General features: G+C 37.3%; 1 protein-coding gene across 1 annotated transcript in view; it reads left to right on the top strand.

The window, feature by feature from the left end:
• Positions 1 to 17137, top strand: part of LOC150087761 (transforming growth factor beta receptor type 3-like) — a 371467-nt gene that overhangs the window by 120603 nt on the left and 233727 nt on the right. The window contains exon 3 of the mRNA XM_090369867.1: positions 15852 to 15985. Within this exon, the coding sequence (XP_090225993.1) occupies positions 15852 to 15985 (134 nt within the window). The remainder of the gene's footprint in view (positions 1 to 15851; positions 15986 to 17137) is intronic.

Below are 17137 nucleotides of genomic sequence, written 5' to 3'. Positions count from 1 at the left end.
TAGGAAGCTAAAGTTCTTTGTAAAGACTACTAAACTTAATATTTCTCATTTATCAAATATATTTTTTAGATATCCATAATAATGAGAAAGTGTATGAAGAATGTTGGAAGTATTTTAAGAATGGAAGCATTTTAAGAAAGATAAAGGAAATCAGTCAGCTCGTTGCCAGATATGTTTTTAATCATTGCAATGTGAAGCATCATCGACTAGTGGACTTCATAGGCATCTCCAACATATTCATAGCATGAAAAGGACAAAGCTCTAAAAATAATCCTGATGAGCCAATGTCTACTACTTCTAAGAAAAAATGCGCAATTTTACAATACGTCAAAGGACACCAGTCACAAGATTTGGAAAAAACGATAAGCAAACTTGCAGCAGCAGATAGATTATCTATCAACATCATCTCAAAGAGTGAATTTATTAGGACAAGTTTCTTAAGCAAAGGACTGCAGTTGCCAAAAAGTCCATCAGTTATGGCATTAAAACATAACTATTACAGTAAATTAGAACAACTGTACACCGAGAAATTTGGTGCTTTCAAATGTGAAAATAAGAAAATGAGAATTTGCATAGACGAGTGGACCAGTTGTAGGAATCGAAGACATGAACGTTCATGTATATTACAATGAGACTTCATTGAATCTTGGTTTAATAAGAGTTCATGGGAACTGTCCTGCAGAAAGTGTTATCTTTACTTCAGGAAAAATTAAAAACCTTTGAATTAAAACTTGAAGCAGATGGGGTTGCAACGATTAGTGATGGTGCAGCAGTTATGGAAAAATTCGGCAAGTTATCACCTATTACAATCATGCACTTCACCTTGTTGTAATCAAAGTGTTTTACTTCAACAAGTTGAAAGATGAAGCATCAAAAACAAGCAGCAGAGGAAGCGAATACGATGCAGATTCTGAATACGAGAAAAATGAGAGCAATGACTCTGATTCAATAATGTAGCCGAAGCCAATCAGTATGATTTGCAAGATGATGTCTCTCCAGCAATTTTTAGTATAAGAAAAATTGTAAATCTGTTTAAATATTCTCCAGCGAGAAATTCTCTTTTGCAGCAGGAAATAATCAAGAGTGAAAAAAAAAAATGGAACTAAAAGTCATTTTGGACTGTAAAACACGCTGGAACACATTAGAAAGAATGATCGAAAGATTTTTAAAGATCCTAAATCCCATAGAAATTGTTTTAATACAGCTGAATCTCGGTCACTTATGGAAAGAGGAATGTTATGAAATTACGAGAGATATGTTAAAATGCTTAAAATCTGTTCAATTAGCAGTTGAGGCATTAAGTAATCAAGATGCAAATCTTCTAACAAGCGAAGGAATTTTTAAGATTCTTTTTAGTAATTTGGAAAAACAGAATTCTTCTTTGAGCAGTATGCTTTTAAAATAAAGTAGAAATGAATTTCTTAAACGCAGGAATAAAGATCTGGTATCCTTCATTAAATATTTAAGCAATGTTAGTTGTTTATATGAGGTGAAAAAGGACGACTTTTTTTGCTTTGGCGAACAAGAATGAAATAGGTCGATTAGCAAAATCATTAATGGAAACACTTTTTAAAGCAAAATGTGCTTTAACAGAAGAAATGCAAAGAGAAGATGTGAATGTTGTGGAATACTCCGACATGAAATCAGAAATTGATCTAAAATCTGAATTAGCAATAGCAATATAGATTTCAACGGCAAAACTAAAATCAGGGCAAGCAGACAATGTTTTCATAGTTAAAAAAAGGAAATGAGCTTATATGAACACCTGTAACCTAACGCCCAACTTGAAGATGCTTTTGGACGCACTCTTAACAATTAGACCAACGTCAATGCAAAATGAAAGGAATATTTGTCACGAAACAGACATCAAGACTATCGGATAGGGCAATCAATGTTTTGTGTGTTTTAAAATTTCATTTTAAGAACAACATATATGCAAATTAGTCATTTTCCGTTCTGTCAAAAGAATTAAGAGAGAGAAAGAGTTGTTGGGTTTTAGGAGCATTAGCGACTAAGGCCATGTTGCTTCGTGTATATTGTCTATAAATTGCATGTGTTCTGTGGTCGATTTCTGTTTGCTAAACTAAAAATCCGGGTTTCCGGGAGAAAATACTACCCTTATCTGAGACAGACTAACTCAGCCACGTTGTGAAAAAGGTCCATAAATTCCTCCCGTCATCGATGGGATTCGAACTCAAGGCTTTTCCACCCGGTGTGGGGAGGACGGCGGTCCAATTAAGAAGTAACCATTTATAACTTTGAATAAGTTTTAATCAAATTTACCTGTTTTATTTTACTAAGGGCTGTTAAATCATATTTTGACTAATTTAAATTATAATTAGATCCATGATAACCACCTCATTGATTGTCTAATCTCAGTAAGTATTTCTGCTTGCATACCTTCTAATTTAGAAACATAGGTTGAAAAATCACATGACCATACTGTACTAGCAAATTGCAGTAGGGGTAAAACTAATGTTGAGAATGAAGTCCTTAAGCTTTGAGCTATTTAAAGTATAAGGAAAAAAATAGGTTGCTTGTAATCTTGTTTAATTATACTACCCTACCATTAATATCAGGATATCCCTCCGTTGATAGCTTCCCTCTTCCTGGTCATATCTTACTAGACTCATAATTGCGTGCCCGGCTGTAGCGGATGCCCAGATAAAACTACCTGCCAGACTGTATCATCCTGACAATGAAGTTTGGAAGAGGCGGTGATGGCCTGGGGCTGTTTTTCATGAGTTGGCCTGGTACCATTGGTTGTTTTGGGCGAAACCACTGCGTTCTTTCTGAACGTCATTTCCATTTATTTACACACACAATTTAATCTACATTTTCATGATATATATACATTTGGGCCTGACATAGCCGCGTGGTCAGGAGCGAGAGTGAGTGCATAGCACGCGTTCTTTGAGTGGCCCGGGGTTCAAGCCCGTGACTACTAAATACGATAAATAGTTGTATTGACGATTTATTGTAAACTCTACTGACTTGGTTGTCGTTCCGGAGTATAAACAGAAAAATTTCCATAATATAAAACTCCTGGCCATGTCGCCGTGATGAGAATTATTGTTTCTAGTACATGTACCGTACTTAGCAGCAATAAAAGAAGTTTATTATTATTATTAATTTATATACAGTTTTATACACATTATCATTGGATATATATATCCATTCTATATAATAGTAATGAAGGTTGTGTGTGTGTTCTTGTATTGGGGGGCTCCTAGGCGTTAGCCCATCTCCACCTTTGTACTCTGTTATGGTGCAGAAATTCTGCATAACGGGCCTGAAAAAGTGTAAGTGTATGTGTGTAAATATTAATGTATATTGTATTGTTTGTGTCAGGCCACTTTGCCACCAGGGTGCAGCCAACACATGGGCAGCTGCTGCCTGGTGCCCATCCCTAGCACCGGCCTGGGTCAATTGTCATCCTGTACCGGGGTAATTACCACCGAAAATCTCGCACTCGCCAGATGTAGTGCAATACCGGTGGATGCTAATGTGAAAATACGTTGGGGAAGGCCCATACCTGTATTAACAGGACAACGCTCCATGTCATACTGCTCGCCATGTGACGGACTAGTTTACGGACATGAGCGTCGAAAAGTTGGACTGGCTAGCCCCGATCTCCGACCTCAATCCTATTGAGAACCTCTTGAACGTATTGGATTTTCAGGTACGTATGAGGGGAGATTGCCTAAAAAAGCAGTGCTGAACTGGTCGCCGCTTTTAAGACCAAATGGCAGAAAATATCGGAGGAAGTTTTCAAAAAACTTGTGGAGAGTGTTCCACGGAGACCAGAGGCTGTCATAAAGGATAAATGCTAAAATTCCAGGTAAAACGTTAGAAAAGTTACTATGAAGTATTTAAGGGCAAAGGCCTCATGCTACGAGGTAGAATGACTAATATGTAGGTTAGTGCAAATGCATCATTTTAACATAGCCATGTACCAAAGTAGTTAAATTAATTAATTAATTACATTGGCATCGTTTTGGTTATATCTCATATTGTGACTGCCTTCACAACGAGTTGCCATGGTATTGTACTACCTCGAATAAATAACACTTCACCAGTGGAGAAGACTATTGTTATTTATTCTCAGCGGATACCACCACCCAGACGGCACCGTTTCAAAGCTTGTTGGCCTCTCCTCGGTGGGTGGGCAGGTACCCTGGTGTTGCAATGGAAACTCGTGTGAAGGTAGTCACAATATGAGATATAACCAAAATGATGCCAATGTAATTAATTAATTTAACTACTTTGGAAGATAGCTATGTTAAAATGATGCATTTGCACTAACCTACATATCCCTCAGCATGTTGAGGAGGCTTCCATCCTGCAGTGGGTTGATAATGGCTGCACTTTACTTTACTTTACATATTAGTCATTCTACCTCGTAGCATGAGGCCTTACTTTATAGTCTATATCACTACGCACCATCAGGCATCTGTAAGATATAAAATCTTACAAGAAAAAATTTTATACACATGAGAGATTAATTAAAAGTAAAGCTTCTGGTATAACAATATGGGGCGGCGAAACCTTACCAGTCACCAATATTATTTAAGATAATGGGTCACTCGCTAGGGATTAAGCTAGAGAATAAACCAAAACAACGGGAACAGGTAGCAGCGGCTGTTGGTAAATAGGTGTGAAAGGGGTACTCTCTCTCTCTCTCTCTGGAGAGACAATAGTGCAGAGGACCATATTGTCGGAACATTCCTTTGATCGGAAACACTGGGAGACGAGACGAGACGAGAAGTAAATACTTGACAAATGCTTGGATCAGAATTAAGACTGGCGTCTGGCTGTCGGTGATGGCAAGTTTTGTGGATCTTGTGAAGTAAAGGTGCTAAGTAAGAACCAGGTGGTTTCGGAAATGGCGGCTGACTTCAAAGGGGCAGACAGCCTGGGAAATTTACAAATTTATTAAAATGAGAGGTTGGATCGAGCACTGAATGGACAGCATGGGAAAGGATAACATGGGCGAATAGGACAAAGAGAAAGGTTTGATAGAATGAGAAGATTGGTTAAGACCCGGAACTAGGGTTCGCCTGAAATATGGGGGGCGGTACGGTATTGAGAGAAACAAAAAGAGAGAACCGGAGGAGTTAGTCAAGGAGACAAAGTTGAGGTTTTTGTCGGTGTTAGTTAATATGAGTTAGAAAGAGACGAAGTTGAGATATTTGTCGGAGTTAGTTAGAATGAGTTAGTACAGACAGAGTTGAGATTTTTGTCGGTGTTAGTGAGAGAAGCGCCCTGTGAAATTTTCTTCTTGTGAATCAGTTTTTAAAGAAAAGGTGGAGCGGAGAAGTGGGAGAGAGAGAAAAGTAACGGAGAAAGTAAAGGAATGGAATGAAAGAAATCAGCGAAGGCAAAAGTGCCTGGAAAAGGAGGAAGCCCCTTTCGATGAAGGCATCGAGTTTCGATGTCCCAGACGGTATGAAGCAGCCCTTGTATCGAAACTAACAGGCGGTGAAGGCAAAGTGCCAGCCTAGAGCGGACGGAGCAAAGCAGAAGGAAAGATAGCAGTCCCCGTAACGACGGAGTAGGACCATACGTCAAAGAGCCAGCCTAGACCAGATGGAACAGTGAGTTTAAGCAGAGTAGCAGAACTGTGACCCGCACACGAAAATCCTCTGGAAGTCCTGAGATGAATGCCCTTGGCAAACGATGATGACAGTCCCAAACAAGGACCAGAAGGCCCCAAAACAGAGAAGTCCAATTCGTAAAATTAAGTAAGTGACTAGTTATATAGTATTCTCACTTACCCCCAAAGGACTGTAAGAACCCTAATATCAGATTAGTAGAAGTTTAGAAAGATACTAAGGGAAGGATGTACAAAAGATAAATATATATACATAAATTTAGGGATAAGTCAGATGATAGTTATGGGTTTTGATTAATGTATAATTAGACATATGTAGAAAGGTAAAGGAGAGAAATTAGATATTTGTTATTAGTTATTGTCTAATATATATGTATGATAAATTTTGGAAGGGAAGGGTAGAGAAATACAGAGAAAGGAATAGCCTTCTGAATGTAGCTAACCCTTAGGACAAGCATTAGTCCAGAAATTGATGTTAAATGTACGATTTATCTTGATTAGAGAAAGTTTGTAAAATTATATTCCCCAAGACAAAAAGGGGCACTAAATAAATCAGAAGTTAAGAGTGAAATTCCTAAATCAATTTATAAAGTAAGAATTTGACTTACATAGGAGAAAGGGTATTAACTAAACCTCTTAAGTATTTATTGATCATGTGTGAAGAAAGAAGAAACTTTAGCAGTTTTCTGTAAGGATATTAATTATGTTGTGTAGAAAGAAATAACTCTTCTAGTGTAAACCCAATGTACTTAATTGCATATATATCTGATGCTACATAGGCAAATTTGGATAATATTAGTATGTGCCTGAGTTTTGATCACTTTATTATGTTGTATGTATATATATGCAAATAAACTATGTTATTTATTAATTAGTGAGTTTGTTATTCTTGAACACTCAGCCTTTCCGGAGGGAATTTTACATAATTGAGAAGTTCCCTTGAACCTGAATTCTCCTGTGAATCCAAAGTCAGATGTGTAAGTGGGGATATAAGACAAGGGGTCTATATATCTATTAGGGAACAAAACAAGATATTTAATATTAATATTAAATAAATAAAAAAATAAGTAGAAGAAAAGATAACCCCCCACACATCTCTCATATTGTGAAGTTATACTTCATAACTGTGTTGTCACTATTGCAACACCAAGGTACCTGCCTACCCACCGAGGAGAGGCCAACAAGCTTTGAAACGGTGCCGTCTGGGTGGTGGTATCCGCTGAGAATTAAATAACAATAGTCTTCTCCACGGGTGAAGTGTTATTTATTCGAGGTAGTACAATACCATTGCAACTCGTTGTGAAGGCAGTCACAATATGAGATATAACCAAAACGATGCCAATGTAATTAATTAATTAATTTAACTACTTTGGTAGATAGCTATGTTAAAATGATGCATTTGCACTAACCTACATATTAGAAAAGTTACATAAAACTATATTAAATAATGTAAATAAAACTATTATAATAAATAACAACTTACCGATTATAAATGCAATAAAAAATAACAATATTCAGCAAATACAAACATTTGACTTTAACCGTTTATTCACTAGTATCAATCTCGACAATTTAAAAGATGCTCTCCAAAAACTATATTTGGAACATAAAAATGCCATAAAGTTTGATTTAACCTACTGGGATACTCTAATAAATTTATGTATTTTTAATAATTACGTATATGACGGAACTTCGTTATACTTACAAGTGAATGGCACCCCTATGGGAAGTCCAGCATCCTGCATAATTGCAAACCTCTATCTATATTCTACAGAAAGAACATTCCAACATAACCTACTTATGTAGGTTATGTTGGAATGTCGAATATATTGTAAATAATGTCAAAAGTATAATATCTTTATGAATATATTGTAAATAATTTCTGAAACTTATTCTGTTGATGGCTCTGGGGGATGAACCCGAATTTTTTATTGTCCACCAGCCAATGTAAAACCCCTGGCATTGCTGCTGTGAAGGGTATATTGTATCCACTTCACAAAATTTCGCTTAACGACGGTTGTTTTGGCTGATTTGAATTTGATTTTGTTGTGTTTTGACTTCCACTCTACTGAAGTCACAAGCCCACCCCCACAAAACGCAAATCTAACAGCAATTCACAGAAAATTCTAGATTCTAGGGTGTGTAAAGCGGGTGTTAGCAGAACATTAAAGACACGCCTTTTTTACAAAAAATTTACAAACCTTTAATGAACATTATATACAACATTTACAAAAAAATAAATAATAAATAATTTTTTTTTTTTGTAAATGTTGTATATAATACAATTATATATGCCTACCAATTTCCATATATTTGAACCATACTACAGTACAATACACTATCTCTCCCTCAGGACTAATGCTCGAGGTCGTTCCAATTCCGTTACAAATTATCCACTTTACTTTGTATCAATTGTATTTTACATATTATGAATCATCAATGAATATCCAATCATTCTCATCTATTACTATTTTTTTTCGCTTACATCAGTAATACCATTACAACTCTTATTATTTTGTTAGAACCTGCAACTCACTACCTTCTCCTCTTAGACCACAGAGAAGTCAGATACAGTGGAAACTTGCTCAGTTACTCCCCCCGAACTTTCCTTTTTCCCTCAAGCTTGGAACACCTCCCCCCAAGGACTCGCAACTAATTCCCATACTCAGTTTAATTTTTCATTCTTTCCTATTTGCTAAAACATCTCACCACAACTGTCTCCCTAGCGCACAAACCAACCCTTCTCTAGAATTTTTTTATTTATTTATTTTTTTTTTCACATGGCAATATGACCTTTTCATGTTTGCCGGTCACCTCCAAAACACTAAGTTTCGTGTTCGCACTTTCTCTGCTAAATATATGGAACATATCCAAATATCAATCACCCTGACACTATTTTCTTTTTATGCGAAAACTGGACGTTCACTCATTTCCTGTCTACTTCCTAATGGTGGCTTAGATCAAAAGAGACTCTTCATAATCCAGTTTCACGGTCCTGTTGTTCTTGCCCTCAGCAACCTTTCTCGCCTGTTCGCAACTGGCACCCCATCCCTATTCCTGGCTGCTGTCCCTGTTAGCTCTCTTATATTATTCGAAATTACTTGTTTCCATTTAGCTGCTATTTAAACACATACGTCTATAACTTTCCCATTTGCAAATCCAGTCTTTCTTCAAACTTTAACGTTATTTACATTAAAACTAAATATCCAATCTTAATACTTACTATTTTTAAACTTAATACTCCCTTTCCATCGCCCTTCCTGGATTTATTTTAGCAAAACAAATATTTCTAGTTTATTTGTAAGATTTAGCTCTTACACCTGTATCTATATAAGAGCATTCTGTTCCAGTTTGGACGGTTAATTTTACTGATACAGAATATGATTTAGCTGATCGCCTGCTCTCAAACACGTCACTCTGGTCTACCTGCTGACAAATATACGGCTTGCCATGGCGCTAATCCTTGAACTCTATCTCACATGTCCTACTCACACTGGTTAGAATCTCATTCGAATCCCGTCAATGACGGGAGGAATTTTTTGGGCCATTTTTCACAACGTGGCTGAATTAGTCGATCTCACGTGAGGGTAACAGTTTTTTCCTCCTGGAAAGTTGGGTTTTTCGTCGATCCAGCAAACAGCAGTTCGACCACAGAACGTACTCAATTTGCATATTATATACGGCGCGGAATAGCCTCAGTTACTGATGCGCCTAAACCCTATAACAACAAACATAGATGAGGTCTTTTCGAGGTGTACAATTATGCTTACAACAAACATGTAAGCATAATTGTCGCTTCTTTTCATCCTGTATCCCGTGTTTTTGCCAAAATGTGTCCGGATTAATATATAAATTATTATAGATACATAGAGAAATGGATGGAAATAGTCTCATGAGTCCAACTGAGTTTTTGATTACTGAGCGAAGTGGCACACACACCCATCCCAGAGAGTATCTAGTGTTTTGCGTGTTGTCCAGGGCTGGGGAGTAGGAGAAGGAGTAAGGAGTAAAGGAGTAAGAGGTTTTTACAGGAGTAGGAGTAGGAATAAGGAGTAACAAAACATACTTGTTACTCCTTATTCCTGTTATTATATTGTACATGCAAACACCAAAAAACAATTTTATTATATTGCACTATCTAATTTAAATTTTTATCTTTTGTTTTAGGTAATATGAATTTGTAAGCCTGTTAAAGTTAATTTTGAGATAAACTACTTAATTTAATTAGTCTAAAATGGAACAAAAGAAAGCTGGAGTATTTGAATACTTTGAATTATCTCAAGAAAAAAATGTCTTCATATGTCAATTGATGAATGGAGATAAGCCATGCAATTCAAAAATCAGCGCAGGGAAAGGAAAAGGAGGCTATGCACCCACCAGGTCATCCAATTTAAAACGCCATTTAGAGCGCTTGCATCCAAAACAATTCAAGCTTATGGAGGAAAAGGAAAGCAACAAAAAGTCATCAAGTTCTACCACAGGTTGTAAAGTAGAAGGAAAAAATATTCTAACAAAGTACTTTGAGACCCAAAAAATTACTATAGCAATGACAGCTGCTAAATTCGAAGGGTGTATTATTGAACTTGTTGTAAAGAATGGACTACCACTTAGTGTATTCTCTTCTGTGTATTCTTAGTGTATTCTTTTATTGGATTGAGTGGTGAAATGGCAGCCAAACTGAGAGTATCTTTGGAACGACATAATATTAGGAAAATAATATTAGAGGAAGCTAACAATCAAAAAACTTTTTTGAAGGAGATGCTAAAGGGAAAGTATATTCATCTGAAGATGGATGCACCCGTCAACGGGTAAATTATTTTGGAATAAATGTCCAGTTTGTGAATGAAAATAAAGAAACGATAATACGTACTTTAGCACTTAAAGATACCAAAGCGCAACATACAAGCGAACAGGTTTGCAAATTGATTGAAAATGTGCCCAAAGATTTTGGAATTAAGAAGGAAAATATCTTGACAATAGTTACAGACAATGCATCGAACATTATAAAAACTGTTGAGAAGCTTAATGAGGAAAAGACAGATTTTGAATCAGGAGAAAGCTGTGTGTACAGTGATTTAGATGAAGATGAGTACTTAGACAAGACCTTGGATGCTATTGCAAACAATTTCATTGGTTTCACTTTCCCCAACGTCAACATACAACATATGAGGTGTGGTGTGCATATTTTACAGCTCGCAATCCGTGATGGTCTGAAAGGAGCTCATGCAGCTAATCTCATAAGTAAGTTGCGCCAGGTTGCTGTAGCTGCTCGATCCCCCAAGATTGATGCTATTCTGAAGAGGTGCTGCAGAAAAGGAACTCTAATTGATCAAGCTACTAGATGGGGCAGTGTTTATTTAATGATCAAACGTCTTTTGGAATTAAAGCCTCTATTTATTGATATGGCAAATCCTGAAATAACTTTATCTGATCATGAATGGGAAGAAGTTGAGCAGCTTGAAAGATTACTTCGCCACCCATATAATACGACTTTAAAGTTCCAAGAGTCTTACTTAACACCTGGATCATTCTACAAAGAATGGAAAAGTCTAATCTTCAAGTTTTTCCAAATTGGTGGTCTCATTGCTGATGGAATCAAACAGTCTGTGGAGCGCAGAGAAACTAATTTAATAGAAAATGATATATTATTAGCAGCAATTTATATTGATCCAAATTACAGAATTTTGCTATCAGAGGATCAGGTAGCCAGAGGAAAAGCTGCACTACTTGATTTAAGTGAAAAAATAACAGGATTAAAGCAAGAACATTGTGTGGCCTCCCCTGAGCTTGACACATCACCTTCTTCTTCTAGTTCAGAATTTGATGAATGTGATTTTGAATGTGATGAATGTGAGCTTGATCACCAAGAAAAAATAAGAAAGAGACGCATTCAAGCTAGTAATACAAATACCAACAAAGGAGAAGCTGCAGCGCTGGAAGCAACCAGTTACGAGAAGTTCCGCTTTGATTTCTATCAAGCTTTAACTTTAGTGGAGAAAGTAAGTCGTACATCAAAGTTACAGGTGATAGATCCAATTAAAACATATCCACTAATAGTTCAAGATGCAACCTTTTGCGTTACTGGTCTACCACCTACCCAAGTCAGTGTTGAAAGGCTGTTTTCAGCACTCAAAATAATAAAATCTGATTTACGTGCTTCGATGAAAGAAGATTTGATTGAGTCCATATTTTTTTTTGAGAACTAACTCGATCTAAAAGACAATGTATAGTTTAGTTTTAGTGTTTACTAGTTTTTTGCTCTTTTTGTATTAAATAAAATAAAAAATTAGCGTATTAGTGCATTGTATTGAATAAATAATGTTTGTATCAAATATATATTGTGTAATTTCAAATTTGCATTAAATAAAAAAAAATATAGCTACAGCAATTTGAATTCTGAATAGTGATTACCATATAATCATAATGTAATCAGAATTCCAAAAAGTAGCCTGATGAGTCATGCGGCAATGACGAAATATTTTTTATTGAGGAGTATAGTAGGAGTAGGAGTAACATTAAGAAAAAATATCTTACTCCGGAGTAGGACAAGGAGTAACCTCAAAATCACCACTACTCCCCAGCCCTGGTGTTGTCGACGATATTATTTAGGTTATGACCATCGAACAACAAGTTTACGAAGAATATTGAAGTTGTTCTCTCAAAGTATTTGAGTCCATGAGATATTTTCATGATTGGATACAGTTAGGGGTTGCATTTGCATCAGCACGACTCGACTGATCCACCCTATGATCCAGTATTCCATATTCAAATGTTTCCTGGTATGAAATTTTGGGCAGAGTCCAAGTTGCAGACAATCTGCATTTATAACAGAAATGCTGCTGAAAGGATAACCCATCATCCCAAGTTATCCTTATCTAAGTCTTAAGGTATTTTACCTTCGGGATTTGTCTGCCACTCGTAAGTTTGTTTGTTTTTTCTGTAAAGATTGTCAAATATCGTAATGACTGATTTGTTAGGGTTGATAGTCAATCCTGCCTCTGAGATACATCCGTAGACGAGAAGGAACATTTAAGAAATCCTTCTGCGACATCTCTTAAGAAATGAAAATCGTCGTACGAACAGGCCGATTGGATTGAATCCAGCAAGAGACTCGAGGCGTCTTCGTCATTACGACTTTCCATTAATTGAATTACCTTTCCAGCTGGTAGACAGCGTGACCCTGCACTTCCTGTTGCCATCGTACCCCCACGATGCTTGCATTTATCCGGAAGCAGAACGCATTTATTTCATGCACATGACCTGTTTATCGCATTTTGAGAACGTTGTCCTAGCAACGGCATTCAAATGCAGTTCAGCCTACACCAAGCGAGGGTGTGATTTAATAGCTGTCAATCTGGCCGTAATATAGCACTTCGAAGCAGGGTGCGTATTTTCGCCCCCTCCTCACCTCCCGCTGCTCAGTACCTTAAACTACTGATGCTTGCATTAGTTTTATGTTCTACTGAAACCACAGCGCTAGCTTCGTGTCTCAGTAAATTTAATTATAGTTATCTCTGAAGAATATTTTACTTAGTGTGGTGACTTTGAGATTATCGAAGACGGAAGTCGAACCCTTTGAAGATGCCGAGATGCTGAATCGTATGCAATTATCCGCTACATTGGATGCATGTAGAAAACAGGGTTCCAACTAAGTGGCTAAAGAACGTTAACCCGTGTTCTCAAATCAACCATTTTAAAACGGTTACTAATTCAGGGCTCAGTTACGTCACTGGTAATTCCCCCTCCCCTTTTTCCTTCCCTCCATTCGTACGACGATATGTTACTTCCTTCCCTTCCGCTATCTTACGCCAAGAAAGCAGTAAAAGATGCCAGTATGTGAAAACTTAGGTCATTAGCCTATATATAATGTTTAAACTCTCACGTGAAGCCATCTTAAGTATTAGATTCTATCTAGAAGGAATTGAGGGGGGCGGATATTACCCATTATATATAATCTTTATTGTATACAAACGTGGTATATACAATAGACCCTTCACAGCAGCAATGCCAGGGGCCATTAGGTTAAGATTACAAAGAATGGATGGGACTACCTCCTTTAATTTACTTTCTTCTGTAAATTAAACCACAAATTGTGCCTGGACTTAGCTACATTGCCAAATAATGCAGTTTTCCATAGTTTTTTTTTTTCTGTTGTTGAAGAAATCCGGTGCAGTTGTAATTTGTGAGAAATAACAAAAGCGGGCCACTAGTGCATCAATCTTTCTTTTCCAACAATCCTCCCCCTGCACGTGATAGTATTACGGGAGTTGTCTTTCTCATGGATCACATGTTCGGATAATCCTCATTCCTAGGTTTTTGGCAAGCTTGTACCACCAGATAATTGACACCAGCTATTTCCGCATCAGCGTTGACGTAACAGTTAATTCACAGTTAAGGCCACCTTTGTTCGAGAAGGATTTCGAAAAATAAAGGGTAACACTAGGCGAATGATGATAAATCAGCACAGTTTGCTCGAGATCAGGCGTTGTTTGGAGTGGGAGAAGGTCTTTTACTTAGGAGACTTTTGTTTTGAGTATACACGCAGTTTTGGCATGCGCAGAGTTTATTTCTCATGGCTTCAGTGGTTCCAACGATAATTCAAATTAGCACACCCCAGTGTTTCTTGGTGCTCAAATCATTTTTAATGCAGGATAAATATTGATCTTCAGCATCGGCGTAATCGCTTTTTTACAACCAGAAAAATGATTAAAACCACGTTTGGATGAGATTATAATGTTGAATAAGATTTTTAATCTTAAAAAGAATACCCAGAAATTCAAAGAAATTCGAAAGGAAATTATAAAATGTATAAGGTTCTCATTTTTTTTGAAACATACAGGAGTGTGATGGGACACAAGTTCTGCGCATAGAGTAGGTATGTCATGGTTCGTTCATCCATTAAACATTTCCCCATATTTCACCATTAAAACATCGGAAACTAGACCATTAAACTGGACTGAATCAATACAGGCGAAGTTTTTAAAATTTATAATGAGAAAATTTGTAATGACACGGTTATTGTTCCAGTTCTCCAATATAATTAAAACGTCTCGCAATCAAGCCACATCCAATTCTCCAATATACACTCTCGAGAAAATTAACAGAACAAAATCTTTTTCATGAATATTTTATTATGAACAGTGTCGCCGAAGACACTGTCACAATAAAATCGGAGTCCCGATTTAGCTGAAAAGCAGATTCTAGACATTATTTCACCTGGAGACAATGAGGAATGCGGTATCATCCCTGCAGCATCAGAGAAAGGGTCATTTATGGTGGAGGCGGTGTTCTCGTGAAGGGCGGAATAATGATCAACAGCCGCATCCCTCATGTTTATGATAGGGGTACCGTAACTGCACATAGGTACCAAAAACGGATCCTCGAACTTAAATTCAATCAAACATGTGTGGGATACATACCTTTACACCAGGCGTCGCATTGCACGCCGACAGCCAACACCTCGGTAACTTGGTGAACTAAGGTCTCTGCGCTGGTGGAAGATGGGGTTTGTTGCCACGAAATCTTATAGACACCCTTATATCAAGAATGGTTTACCGCTGTCAGGCCTGTTTAGCCGTTGGAGGGGATCATACAACACACTGACGTTATGTGACCATATTTTCGAACATCTTGTATCGAATTCTTTATTGTGACTTTTTTTTTTGGTAATTCTTATACAACCCCTATATATGTCCCTTACACCTGTTCGAAGTTCCTCACTGCCTTCTCATTTCATCGTTATTTTATGGTACCCCACTATACCAATTGTCCCGCTCTTTCGCAAGCTGAACGACTTACACCACATTTATACGTGTTCTTTTAATTTTGTTGAGCAATGTAGTTAAAGCATCTCATTCCAATCCACCAAGATCGATCAAACGATAAGTTAAGATAATTATAGATTAGTTAGTTTCACCTCAGTGGGCGGATAAGTTATGGGGTCTATGGTCAAGGATGCATTACAGGATTGGATTATTGAGAGAGGTAATTATATGCAACTCACACAAGATCTGGATAATATTTTCCTGGCAAGTTTTGTTTTGAATGTTGCTGTTCCATGCATTATTTTTCCTGTTGTATATCCCCATTTCGAGTTTGGACTTTCTTCAACGACTATACATTACGTGTTGTGTATTTTCATTAGAATTTCAATTTAAGTTTTAATTCGGTTTTTATCAATCTCTTTGTGTGATTAAAACATTTGTAGGCTCGTAAAAGTATGTAAATCTTCTTCTAGTGTCACCGCCTCCTACGGAATCGACTTGCGATATCACATGGCAGTTCTTCCATTCACCTTATGTCACCTTCGAGGTGGAGCAAAGATCTTCTGTGACTGGTTGTACAAGTCAAGAAATTACATCTAATTCTCAGGTAAGATTTCTTTGATAATGTTGTAGTGGTATATATATTGCACAGATTATTATCTTTGATGTAAATAGTTGAATCGAAAGCACTTCATCGCTGTAAACTTTATTGTCTGACCATTATTAATATCCTACAAATGAAGGGCCAATTTGAATGTTCTGTAGGATGAAAAACCTAAAATAGCTCACTAGGAACCCTATACCCTTCGCCAGAAATCGGCTATCTACAGCTTCGATTCAAGGGGACTTTCTATTTAGTTATTTTGTGTTCTGGAGGTACATGAAGTCTTTCTTATGCGCCTGTTTACATGAGCTGAAACAGGAACACTACTAAACCAGTCATACGTAATGTTGGGTTTTGGAGAGTAAGGCGCCTCCGTAGCCAGGTGGGAAGGAGCAGTAGTGTATAGCACACGCTTCTTGATTAGACCGGGGTTCGAACCCGTCACCACCAAATACGGAGGATGCGGAAAGGTCAGGGAATGACCACTGCATATCCCGGAGCAATATGGCCTTAGTTGCTAGTGCTCCTAAAAAAACAAACCAAAAACCAAAAAAAAAAAACCAATTTGGAGAGTAATGTTAGGGTGTGTTGGTAGATTGGCCATTTTGCATCCAGGGAAGAGAAATATAAGGAAGGTACCTTCGTGGGTAGTACGGTTGGTAGAATCGCCGTCCTCGCCACATCTAGTGTAAGAGACCTGAGTTCTAGTCCCGTCAATGACGCGAGGAATTTTTATGGGTCTTTTTCACAACGTATTGAGTTAGTCTGTAGCAGGCGAGGGTAGTATGGTTTTAATGCAGTAAATGCGCAAAGCCTGCACAATTGATATGAAATTAAAGTTATGCAAATTAGTTCATCAGTGGTAAAAATGGCAAAGCGATCATGATCATTCATGGAAGCATACCCTAATAAGCAGTGTGATCTCCGTGTAGATCAATGTCACAGGCGTGACGCTGATCCGAGAACGAGACTTAATTAGCGACAGAGGCATATGGAATACGGGCTATATTCTCCCTCTGAAGGAATTGGTTCAACTCGGAGGGTTTTGTGAGGAAATATTATCGTCCATTAAAAGAAAGTCTGGACTAACTGCTCCTAAAAGGATGATTGCGGTTTAAGGATCTCACGAAGGTTTAATTGTATAGGCTGGGAATC

The sequence above is a fragment of the Mastigoproctus giganteus genome, chromosome 3, assembly GCF_048544385.1.
Source record: "Mastigoproctus giganteus isolate SK-2022 chromosome 3, ASM4854438v1, whole genome shotgun sequence".
Classification (NCBI taxonomy): Eukaryota; Metazoa; Arthropoda; class Arachnida; order Uropygi; family Thelyphonidae; genus Mastigoproctus; species Mastigoproctus giganteus.
Note: the sequence above shows the minus strand (reverse complement) of the source record. Positions and strands in the feature narration are given on the sequence as shown.